This window comes from Suncus etruscus, chromosome 20 (genome assembly GCF_024139225.1).
Source record: "Suncus etruscus isolate mSunEtr1 chromosome 20, mSunEtr1.pri.cur, whole genome shotgun sequence".
Classification (NCBI taxonomy): Eukaryota; Metazoa; Chordata; class Mammalia; order Eulipotyphla; family Soricidae; genus Suncus; species Suncus etruscus.
The window spans coordinates 20,629,920-20,642,598 of record NC_064867.1 but is presented as its reverse complement, the minus strand read 5'-3'; the positions used below and the strand labels follow the sequence as shown (position 1 = coordinate 20,642,598).

Sequence of the window (12,679 nt, the reverse complement as noted above, 5' to 3'; positions counted from 1 at the left end):
CTGGCAATGTTCAGCGATTACTCTTGGCTCTGCATTCAGAAATCACTCCTGGTGGGCTCAGGAGTTCAGCTGAGATGCTGGGGATCGAACCTGTTAAACATCTTCCCCACTGGCCCCCTATGGAGTCAGTTTTTAGAAAACAGACCTGAGAAGAAGAGCATGATCTGCATCTACCACTAAAAAACAGGGATCAGGGCCTAGGACAATGCACATCAGGCATGATTCCTAAGTGCAGAGTGTGTATGGCCCGTTAATGGAGGTGGCTTGAAATTGGGGGAAGAGATCAGTGTCTTGAAGCTCTGGTCCTTACCTGATTTTGTCCTCCATCTGTGGAAACCCGCCCCACTCTGTAAATGCGTGTGCCTGGATCTGGTATCTCTGGAAAGACCACCAAAAAAGTTTGCTTTGGAGCAAATACACATTGAGTCTCTTGACCTAACTGCTTTTGCAGCTCCGTTGCCCTAGATAGCTGGCACACTCCAGAACTGTGGTCAGATCTCAAGAAAGCACCTCCCTGCCTGCCCTGTGAGCCTGGGCACTCTTCCAGCCTCCTACAGGGCCAAAACACTTTTTTGACTTTGAGTCTGAGTAACTGAGAAATGACAATACCCAAGTGACAGATGGTGGAAAACTTATTATTTTCTCCATTTTTTTTAACTGAGTTTTGAACAGTATTAACGATCTTTTCTTTCCACCCAAGCTTTGGGGGCATGTGAATGTTGTGTAGACACATAAAAGATATTTTCATTTTGGTTCAGAGATGGAGTAGTGGGATTCCTCTTGATGATGGAATTCTCATGTAAAAGGGATTTCTTTCTTTTTATTTGTTTTTGGTTTTTGGGCCACACCCGGCGGTGCTCAGGGGTTACTCCTGGCTGTCTGCTCAGAAATAGCTCCTGGCAAGCACGGGGGACCATATGGGACACCGGGATTCGAACCAACCACCTTAGGTCCTGGATCGGCTGCTTGCAAGGCAAACGCCACTGTGCTATCTCTCCGGGCCCGTAAAAGGGATTTCTATCCAGGACCAAAGGTGGTTGGTTCGAATCCCGGTGTCCCATATGGTCCCCCGTGCCTGCCAGGCGCTATTTCTGAGCAGACAGCCAGGAGTAACCCCTGAGCATCGCCGGGTGTGGCCCAAAAACCAAAAAAAAAGGGGGGGGATTTCTTTGCCCTCCCTTTCAATTTCTTCTCTAATTTCAACTCCCATCTATGTGCCAGAAACTTGAATTGCTCTATGTATCTCCCACGCATCATCTCGTATAATTTTCATCATCAACCAATGAAATCGACTTCATCACCCTCATTTTGCAGCCAAGAAAACAAAGATGTAAGACATTACTACATAGCCAGTAAAATATCAAATCCAAGATTGATCCCAGGGCTTGATTGTGGGTGAGCTATTCTAATCCACCCATTTCACCTGCTAGCAGTGAGACCATTATTTGTGGCAAGCTTCTGCTAAAGTGAATGTTAGGGGAGTAGGTATAATTGGGTCTTTCAGATGATTGGGGGAGCTCTGGGATACTGATGCTACTCTTTTCTTGTAGGTGGCTGTGTTACTGCAATGTACCACAGTTCTGTGACAGTCTACCTCGGTATGAAACCACCCAGGTCTTTGGGAGGACATTGCTCCGTTCGGTCTTCACTGTTATGCGGCGGCAGCTCCTGGAACAAGCAAGACAGGAGAAAGACAAACTGCCCCTGGAGAAACGAACTCTAATCCTCACCCATTTTCCAAAGTAAGGAAGCTCACTTGTGGGTCTTGTTTGATGCCAGGGCTTGAAAATGTGATAGTGATGCCCAAGTCTGCAGAAATAACAAGGTCAGGGGCCGGAGTGGTGGTGCAAGCAGTAGGGCATTTGCCTTGCATACGCTAACCTAGGAGGGACCGTGGTTTGATCCCCCGGTATCCCATATGGTCCCCCCAAGCCAGGAGTGATTTCTGAGTGTATAGCCAGGAGTAATACCTGAGAATTACCAGGTGTGTCCCCAAAACAAACAAAAAAGAAGTAAGGTCAGGAATGAACGCTTGGGAAAGCCTTCCAGGGAAGGTTGAAAGTTCCCACTTTTTGTCAGCTCCCTTTGTGAGTCTTTGTGGGGATTTTCCAGTCCATCTGTTAGAGCCTTGACTTTATGTTACCACAGCCAGTTGTCCCTTAGCTCTACCTCATCTCACCTGGGTGCCTGTCTCAGTCTCATGGAAAAAGTGGTGCTCTGTTGTCAGCAAGAGGAGGATGAGGGAGAGAGAGGAGAATCATTTTCCATCCTCACACATCCTACCCAGGAACTGCAGTGGCTCGTATTTTCCATTCCAGTTCTTCAGCCACATCAATAACTGCGTGGTCAGACCTGTTTTGGCTCCAGCAGGCCTGTAAGCTCAACCCAAGAATGGACTGGATAGGAACAGCCAGGTCTCTTTCTTTCTTAGAGGAGCAAAAATCTTTACACTCAGTTTCTTGTAGACTAACACCTGCCATTCAGCTTCTATTTTACACCTGTTAGAGCTTCCACAATTTAATATTCATGTAAATATTTTTTCCTTTCCAACGAAGGAAATGTGTCAGAAGAAAGATATGGCACCATGGGCTTGGAAATATGTTTTTGATGGAAGAACCAACAACTTAAGCTTTAGAGTCTGATGGCTGGCAGGATGGGCACAGTTGGTGACTTGGACTAAAGCCAGCAGGATTAGAGAGAGAGAGAGAGAGGGAGGGAGGGAGAGGGAGAGAGGAGAGAGAGTTTATTTTGTATTGGCTTGTGGGTAGGGGAGTTGGGTGGCAGTGGTCAGGCAGAAGTTTTAATTTGAAAATGCTTCCTAAGTATCTTAAAACCTGCCTTCCTCACACCATTGGCCATGACAGATATAGAAGCTGGGATTAAAGTCAGAAGAGGATTGACCAAAGACTTATGAAGTCTTGTTTGTTTGAGAGAAACAGTGTTTATTTTTAAGACAGTGTGATTAGATTACCCACTTGTATCTCTGATAAGGGGGTTTGAATTTGGGGCCAGAAAGATAGGTAAAGAAGTCCTCATCACCCCATGGTCTCATGAGCATTATCAGGAGAGATTCCCAAAGCTGGGAGTAGTCCCTGAGCACCACTAGGTGTGGTCTATACACAAAACAAAACAAACATATGTAGAGTTTTAGTTTGAAAAATTAGCCTCAAAAATAACTGCAACAATGATCTTCTGATTTGCAGCACTTCTCAAATCCTGAACCTTCTCTAAAGGTGCACTCGATAATTCTAAGGAGTTTTAGTTGAATTCCAGCATGTCCTGGTATCTTAGCTTTCAGAAATTTCTCTCTTTAGTCCACTCTTGAGATAGTTCTAGCAGGAATATTTCCATATTCTACAATGGAAGAAGAGTCAGAAGTATTTAAATTGTAGTCTTGATAGTATCCCAGTGTGGGTTATGCTTTCTGGGAAATATTTTGTATTTCAGTGACTTTTTAATGTTCTAAGATCTTTTCCTTAAAGATTCAATATTTTGTATTTTAGTGACTTTTTAATATTCTAAGCTCTTTTCCTTGAAGATTCATGCAACTTTTGGGTTGCATGAACTTTTGGGTCAGGGATGTAGCTCTGTGACAGTGCATGCTCTGCTTATATCAGACCTTAGTTTATATGCCCAGCAAAACACACACACACACAATATGCATGTGCATACAATACTCATTTCTTTCTCAATGCCATTGTCAGCATAGTCAGGATTTTATGTAGTTGCCATCCTGTCTCTAAGCTAAGTGGTAATGTATCTATCTCTCCCGACCCACCCATCCCTTTTAAGGTACTTCAAGAGAAATTTTCATTATTTGCATAGTCACCGGTTTCCTTCTCTTCTCTTCTCCCCTCCCCATGCAAATTCATTTTGCTTCTTTCAGATATTTGCTAATTATAGTGTTTTGTTCCTTCATCCCATAGTTCTGGCACGCGTGTACTGTTGAGCTAAAAAATCAATGCTGCTTTCTTTTCTTTCCTATTACTAATGGTAGGGTAAGGCTACCACCCACTTCTTCTTTTCAATCCCTTTTCATGGAATATGACAACACTTGAGGCTGGTGGTGACTTAAACCTACTGATTTGGCAGCAGAAGCACACATTGAGCCCGAGATGCCATTGTATCTTGGGCACTGCCTCAAGAGAGTTGAGATGTTGGCTTCGCCCCATCTATGAGGTCCTTGGGCTCCTCAAAAGCATTTTCAGAGCTTACATCTTTATCTTTCTACTCTTTGGCTTTAACTTGTGCTGCCCCTCCCCATCCTCTAATCACGTCTTTTTTTTGGGGGGGTCACACCTGTTGGCACTCAGGGATTACTCCTGACTCCTGGCTCTGTGCTCATAAATTGCCCCTGGCAGGCCTCAGGGGACCATATGGGATGCTGGGAATCAAACCACCATCCATCCTGGGTTGGCCGCATGCAAGGCAAATGCCCTACCCTGTGCTACAGCTCTGGCCCCTATTTTTCTCTAACTTTTGTTAGAGAAGATACAAGCTCTTCCTTGCATCGTTATATGTGACTTCTTTTATTTTTATGAAATAATTATTTAAGGATTGTGGTTACAAAATTGTTCAGAATTGAGTTACAGTCATAGAATATACACCACTTGTCACCAGTGCACTTATCCCTTTACAAGTTTCCCCAGTCCCCTTCCCCCATCTCTATCTCTCCCCCCCTCCCTAAGCAGCGCTTAGGGGTTACTCCTGGCTCTATGCTCAGAAACCACTCCTGGCAGGCTCGGGGGACCATATGGGATGTCGGGATTCGAACCACCATCCTTCTGCATGCCAGGCAAATGCCCTACCTCCATGCTATCTCTCTGACCCCTTTCCAACCCCTTTTTGACACTGGTATTCACTGTTGTTAATGAAGGGGTACCATTCATGTCACTTTATCCCCTTTCAGCACCCAGTTCTTGTCCAGATTGATCAGGTCCAACTATCATTGTCATAGTGGACTCCTCTACTCTTAACTGCACTCACTGCTCTTTGTGGCAAGCTATTTAACATGGACTGGTCCTCCTGTATATGAGACTTCTTTATTGTAGTGAAATAACTATAGAGAGTTGTGTCAATGTGCATAACATACATAATTACTTCCCCAAGTTATTAAGGACACACTTCTCTAGTGAGTCACTGTGGGGTTTTTTGAAGAGAGTTCTGATTTGTGCAGTTATTGATAGAAGAGAGAACTTGGGAAAAGAAAGGAAACCAATTTGTACAGTGAAGGATAGTTGAAGCCTTTCTAAGGCAGAGTGAGGTCTGCTTAGTAAAGAAGAAAATACATCAGGAACAGAAAGTGATCTTAGTCAGGATTTTTTGCCTCTAATTGCTGTCATTTTTTCTTTGGCAAGGAAGACACTCAGTTGTTTTGTTTATTTATTTACGTGGGTACATACCTACCATGTCCAGGGGATACTCCAGGCTCCAAAAATTACTCCTGGCAGTGCTTAGAGAACCAATATGGATGCTGAGGTTAAACCCAGGTCAGCAGCATGGAAGGCAAATGTCCTATCTGCTGTATTTTTGCTTACGTCCATACTAAAGTATTTTGAAACATAAGTTAATGATAAGCTTTCTAAGCAAGAAATGACTTATGCAGTGCTTATAAAACATGAATTACATACTGTTGAATATAGGTAGGTATTCACTCAAATTATATCTATTCTTAAATCTCTTAACGATGGCAGCAAGTCAGAAGACTCTGGATTTTTTCCTACCCCTTTGTACCTGCCAAAAGGAAGCTTCTTCCTCCTTGGAAACAAAAGCTGTCTTTTGTTGTCTTTTGTCTTTTAGATCAGATTTTTGTTGTCAGGTTGGTTTATGGAAAATCATTATCTTTTTGAGAGGTGGGAAATGGGGCACCCTGGGACTCTTTCTAGGTCTGTGCTCAGGGGAACTGACTGTACCTATGGAGTTGAATCAAGGCTGGGTGGGAGGCATGCAGGTGACCTAATCCTTGTGTTGTTTCTTTGGCCCAAATCCTTTTCTTCAGTGAGATTTTTGAGTTTCAAAATTTCACCAAGGGGACAGGCTTACAATAACTATTGTTAATAATTACATCATTAGCATGAAAATTTCTGATTTTTTTTTTTTTTTTTTTTTTGGTTTTTCAGCCACACCCGGTGACACTCAGGGGTTACTCCTGGCTACGTGCTCCGAAATTGCTCCTGGCTTGTGAGGAGCATATGGGATGCCGGGGGATCGAACTGTGGTCCATTCTAGGCTAGTGCATGCAAGGGAAGACATTTTTCCCTTGCGCCACTGCTCCGGCCCCAGCATGCAGGTTGATGGTTTTGTTCATTTGGTCATTCTATCACTGAATACTGTGCCAGGCACATGGTAAACCTCCAACCAGTGTTTTTTGAATGATAGGGTCAAGAACTTATTTTGGAGTCAGACATGATTTTAGGAATGTTTCTCACTTTCACTTGAGACTGGAACTACTGTTGAAATTCCCACTTCATGAAAGCTTTTTATAAACTTCTGCTTGATGAAAGAAGAGGCTGAAGAAAAGGAAATTTAAGAATTTGTTCCAGGGGCCGGAGCAATAGCACAGCAGTAAGGCTGTTTGCCTTGCATGCGGCCAACACAGGACGGACCCAGTTTGAATCCTGGCATCCCATATGGTCTCCTGAGCCTGCCAGGAGTGACTTCTGAGCGCAGTAAGGAGTTACCTTTGAGCGCCACTGGGTGTGACTCCCAAAAAACCAAAACCAAACAAACAAACAAATATGTTCTAGACTTACACAAATAAATGATGAGCTTGGTGAATGGACTCTAGAACTCAAGTTAGTATCATGATCTTAAAATTCCTTACTGAAATTAACAAGTCACAAGACAAGCATGTCTACTGTAACCACACATAGAACAATATTAGAAGTGCTAGCAGCAGTAATTCAAACAAGAAAACAAATTAGAGGATTCAAATTGCAAAAAAAAAAAAAAAAAAAAAAAAAAGATCCTAATGACTCCACTAAAAATCTCGTAGAAATAGTTAAAAATATAGCAATATAATAACCATTACAGTGGACTACAGAATTGACACACAAAAAAAGTCTGTCACATTTCTCTATGTGATTAATGAACTAGAAGAGACAGATCAGAGTCTGCTCCATCAAAAAAGTGACCCCCCCAAAAAAATCAAGTATCTATGAATTGCCTTAACAAAAGATATGACATTATACCATGGAAACTCACTTTGTCCAGTGACACAGGTGTCCAGTGAAAGATGAGAGGATATTCAAAGTGTCATCTCTGTGCACATTGGGATACTAAGCAATTGCAAGGTATGAAGAAAACTTGGAGCTTTTGGCCAGAAAGCATGCAGCTTTCGCCATCTTCCAGTTTTTTTCTAGTAAATCACAGTCATGACCAACACAAAGGGAAAGAGGAGGGGCACCTACTATATGTTTTCTAGATCCTTGAGAAAACATGGAGTGTTCCTTTGGCCACATACATGCATATTTATAAGAAAGGTGATATTGTAGACAGAAAGGGAATGGACACCGTTCAAAAAGGAATGCCCCACAAATGTTACCATGGAAAAACTGGAAGAGTCTACAATGTTGCCCAGCGTGCTGTTGGCATTGTTGTAAATAAACAAGTAAAAGGCAAGATTCTTGCCAAGAGAATTTATGTTCATAATGAGCATACTAAGCACTCTGAAAGTCAAGACAGCTTCCTGAAGCGGGTGAAGGAAAATGATCAGAAAAAGAAGGAAGCCAAAGAGAAAGGGGCTTGGGTTCAGTTGAAGTACCAACCTGTTCCACCCAGAGGGGCACACTTTTTGAGAACCAATGGAAAGGAGCTTGAGGTGCTGGAACCTATTTCTTATGAATTCATGGCATGAAAGGCATTTTTCTTTTAAATAAAAGATCTCTGAACTATATAAAAAAAGAAAACAAACAAAAAAAACCATGCAGTCTCCCCCAACTTTAAGGGAACTACAGATAATCATTCCAAGTGAAATAAATTAGAGAAAGGACCAATAATGATCTCATTTATTTGTGGTATGTAGAATAGCAGGGTGAGGGAATGCGAAGTATTGAAGAATGGATACTCAGATGATTGTTGACCCTAGATTTCTAGTTTATAGAATGAGGACAGGGAAAGAAATAAATGGAGGAAGAAAGAAATAAGAGGAGGTTGATGGGAGGCAATAGATGTAGGGATCAAGGGCCTTGGGCACATTGATTGTGTAGAGGTGCAATATATGTTTATATCTAAATCACAACAATACTGAAAGCAGGAGATCCAAATCACAATAATCAAATTTAAAAATGTGTCTGTAGGGGCTGGAGAGATAGCACAGTGGTAAGGCATTTGCCTTGCACGCAGCCAATCCAGGGATGGATGGTGGTTCGATTCCTGGCAGCCCATATGGTTCCCCAAGCCTGCCAGGAGCCACTTCTAAGTACAGAGCCAGTAGTAACCCCTGAGCGCAACTGGGTGGGGAACCCCCCACCCCCAAATGTATCTGTAAAGGAGTCTATTGGGTGGGAGGGAACCTAGGGAGAAAGTTGATAGAGTCAATTTGACTCTGAGATCATCAGTATTAGGACATTGTATGCTTGAAACTCGACTGTAAATAATTTTGACAATCATGATGCCTTAAAAATAATTAAATTTAAAAAAAGAATATGTTTTAGAAAGAGGCTTGCAGGATGAGATTACATTACTGGTAGCAGAACAGATTTTTGTTTCTTTTCTTTTTTTTTTTTTGGCCACACCCAACAGTGCTCAGGGCTGTCTGCTCAGAAATAGCTCCTGGCAGGCACGGGGGACCATATGGGACACCGGGATTCGAACCAACCACCTTTGGTCCTGGATCGGCTGCTTGCAAGGCAAACGCTGCTGTGCTATCTCTCCGGGCCCTTGTTTCCATTTTTTAAATGATTCCATGATTCTTTAATTTTGCTATACGTAATTATTGCCTGAGGTATCGTGAGTCTTTGGGGGAGAGCCTTAAACAGTCACATTTTTTTCTAGCAAGGATGGTGTGGTGGCGTCCCCAAACATTTTTCAGTGGAGCAGGGGGTTATTCAGATGAATGATATGCTGCTAGGGTGTTTGGTGTTTGGATGTTAAATAGCTTGTGTCTTTGTATTCTTTGACCCCTGAGCCATCTCCCTGATCCACAGCCACTGAGTAGATCAATTTCTAAAAGCATCCAGGGATCTATTTATTTTGGGGGGGGGGCATACCTGTAAGTGTTCAGGGGTTAGTCCTGGCTCTGCAACCAGGAATCACTCTTAGGATGCTTAAGGGACTATATAGGATATGGGGTATTCAACCTAGGTTGGCTGCATGCAAGAAAATCACCCTATCTGCTGTAGTATTTTACCAGCCCTTTTCCTGGGGGTTTCTAAGGTCACCATCCCCTCCCCACCAATTAGAACATCCATTTGGTTTATAACATGATCAGAAGTGTAGCATAGTAATTACTTACTTACTGTGCTGGAATCATTAGTTCTAATCTTGTCCATGCAATTATCTAGTTGTAGAACTTTGTTCTAGTTATTCAATCTTTCTATGCCTTAAGCTTTTTTCCATATAAAAAATAGGTATAACAACATCTATCTTGTAGGATTGTTATGAAGGTCAAGAGCATTAATTTTTATCTCTCAGAAAAGTATATTTTATAAAAGGCTACATTAGCGTAAGTGTTTAGGATAAGTGAAAACATCTCTGTGGATGTGAGGATTGAAGTAGTTGGTATGAATATAACAAGCATTTATATACGAATTAGTAAGTTTGGGATGGTAATTACAGTGACAGTGACAGCTACATAGAGGGTTCGAATCTTGCTTTGAGATTTATAGACTAAGCCTAATGCCTCTGCTGTTGTGATATTTTGTGTTGTCAACGCTGTGTCAGTTAACACAGATCCAAGGAAGATGCATTGGTAGTAAAACATTTCTATATTGATCAGCATTGTTCGACTGTAACATCATTTCACTTAAAATTCACTGGCATATTTCTGCTTTAAAGGTGAGATGCTGAGACTTCAGGCATTGCCACTGGTGCTTAGAACTTTTGTCTTTCTAATAATAAACTAATTTAAAGAATCTTACTATTTATTGCTTTTTCTCTTATCTGCAGGTTCCTATCCATGTTAGAAGAAGAAGTTTATAGTCAAAACTCACCCATCTGGGATCAGGATTTTCTCTCAGCATCTGCCAGAACCAGCCAGCTAGGAATCCAAACAGGTACATTTATTTTTATCAATCAGTTAACAACCAGCCCACTCTGCATGCATTTATTTTTAATTAAGAAATGGAAGCCTATGGGCCCGGAGAGATAGCACAGCGGCGTTTGCCTTGCAAGCAGCCGATCCAGGACCAAAGGTGGTTGGTTCGAATCCCGGTGTTCCATATGGTCCCCCATGCCTGCCAGGAGCTATTTCTGAGCAGACAGCCAGGAGTGACCCCTGAGCACTGCCGGGTGTGGCCCAAAAACCAAAACCCCCCCAAAAAAAAAAAAAAAAGAAATGGAAGCCTAGAGCTTAATGAGAGTTTTTGCATCTGTATTCAATAAGATACTGGTGTGCAGGACTTCATACATTTGCTTTATTTATTTGTTTGTTTATTTTTGGTCTTGGGGTTACACCCAACAATGTTCAGGGGTTTCTCCTGGCTCTTCGCTCAGAAATTGCTCCTGGCAGGTTGGGGGACCATATGGAATGCCAGGATTCGAACCACTGTCTGTTAGTCCTGGGTCAGTTGCGTGTAAGACAAACACCCTACCACTGTGCTATCTCTCTGGCCCCTGCTTTATTTTTATTTTTTTGCTTTTTGGGCCACATTCAGTGACGCTCAGGGGTTACTCCTGGCTATGCACTCAGAAATCACTCCTGGCTTGGGGGACCATATGGGATGCTGGGGGGATCCGTCCTAGGTTAGCTTGTGCAAGGCAAATGCCCTACTGCTTGTGCCACCGCTCCAAGCCCTCTACTTTGTTTGTTTGTTTGCTTATGTTTGTGAGTCACACCCAGCAGCGCTCAGGGGTTACTCCTTTCTCTATGCTCAGAAATCACTCCTGAAAGGCTTGGGGGACCATATGGGATGCCAGGAGTCGAACTACCGTCCTTCTGCATGCAAGGCAAACACCCTACCTCTATGCTATTTCTCCAGCTCCATCTGCTTTATTTTTTATGCTGTCCTTTTCTGGCTTGGAAATTAGAGTGATGCTGTTTTCCTAGAATGTGTTTGGGAATATTTATCCTCTTTGGTTTGAGTTGTTTGTTGTTATTTTCTTTTGCATCCATGTGCAAAGGATTTTTTTCGGGTGTGTGGCAGTGCTGGGGGGATCAAATCTGGGCTTCATCATGTAAGCTTTTGCTCTACTACTGATTGAGCCTAACTTCTTGAGTGTCCCCTCATAGATTATTTAGAAGAGTTTCGGCAGGATGGTTCTCAGTTCTCTGAAAGTTTTAGAAGATTTTCTAAATTTCTAAATTTCTAAATTTAGAATTTACTGGTGAAGACTTGCAAAGTCTATTTGGTCCTGGACTTTTGTTCTTAGGGAAACTTCTGATTACTGTTCTTATTTATGCACATATGATTGGTTCACTCATGCTTTCTCATCATTCAATCTTGGAAGATTGGATGATTAAAACTTTCTTTTATTTCCAAGTTGTTCAAGATGTTTGCATATCGCTGTTTAGAATTTTCTTGTGATTCTTCTTATAAGTTTCTACAATATCAGTTTAACTTCACCACTTTCCTTTTGCACTGCTTTCATTTCTGTGTCTGGGGGTATACAAGGTGATGATTGGGTCATACCCAGAGCTTTTGTGGACTGTTCTCTGTTCTGTGATTGGAAGGGTACTGGAGGAGTTGGGTGGGGCTTACTCCAGTTTAAGCTAAGTAAACACTTTAAATCCTGTACTATCTCTCTAGGCCCAGGGTCCACTTCCTGTGATACTCAGCCACCTTGGCTAACCATTCAGTGCCATAGACTGAGGATTCAGATTTACCTAGTATGAGCATTTGCGCTCAGCTGAAAACTCATTTTGATTTGTCACCACACATTTTTTTGGTTGTTTGTTTTGTTTTGGGGCCACAACTAGCAGTGCTCAGGGGTTACTTCTGGCTCTGCAGTCAGAAATTACTTCTGTCTAGGGCTGGAGAGATAGTGGTAGGGCATTTACCTTGCATGCAGAAATCCTGGGATGGACCTGGGTTCCATTCCTGGCAATCCATCTGGTCACCAGAGCCTGTCAGGAATGATTTCTGAGCCCAGGGTCCCGGAGCACCACTGGGTGTGGCCCCAAAACAAACAAACAAAAAAAACAAATTACTCCTGGCAGACCCAGGAAACCAAATAGGATGCCTGGGATTGAACCCAGATCAGCTGTGTACAAGGCAAATGCCTTACCTGCTGTGCTATCATCGCTCCAGCCCCTGTCATCACACATTTGAACTTGGTCTGTTGCACTTGTCAGCCTTTTGCCCCTGACTACGAGATATCTCCCCAGTCTTTTTTTTTTTCTTCTGTGTAAGCAATTTCTCTTTTTAAAGTCATTTTTATTGAGGTACCTGGACTTACAGTACAGTTAATTTTACTCTTCATGCACATATTCCTACACTATACCCATCACCAGAGAGCCTACATCCCTACACCAGTGTCTTAAGGGTCTCTCCTAAAATAGACTATTTTATTCTCTCTCCCC

General features: G+C 42.5%; 1 protein-coding gene and 1 pseudogene across 1 annotated transcript in view; both read left to right on the top strand.

The window, feature by feature from the left end:
• The window catches only part of KAT2B (lysine acetyltransferase 2B), a 122,915-nt gene that overhangs the window by 73,657 nt on the left and 36,579 nt on the right, over window positions 1-12,679 (top strand). The window contains 2 exon segments of the mRNA XM_049766478.1: window positions 1,551-1,742; window positions 10,108-10,214. Of these exon segments, the coding sequence (XP_049622435.1) occupies window positions 1,551-1,742; window positions 10,108-10,214 (299 nt within the window).
• On the top strand, window positions 7,374-7,855 carry LOC125997963 (60S ribosomal protein L21-like; annotated as a pseudogene).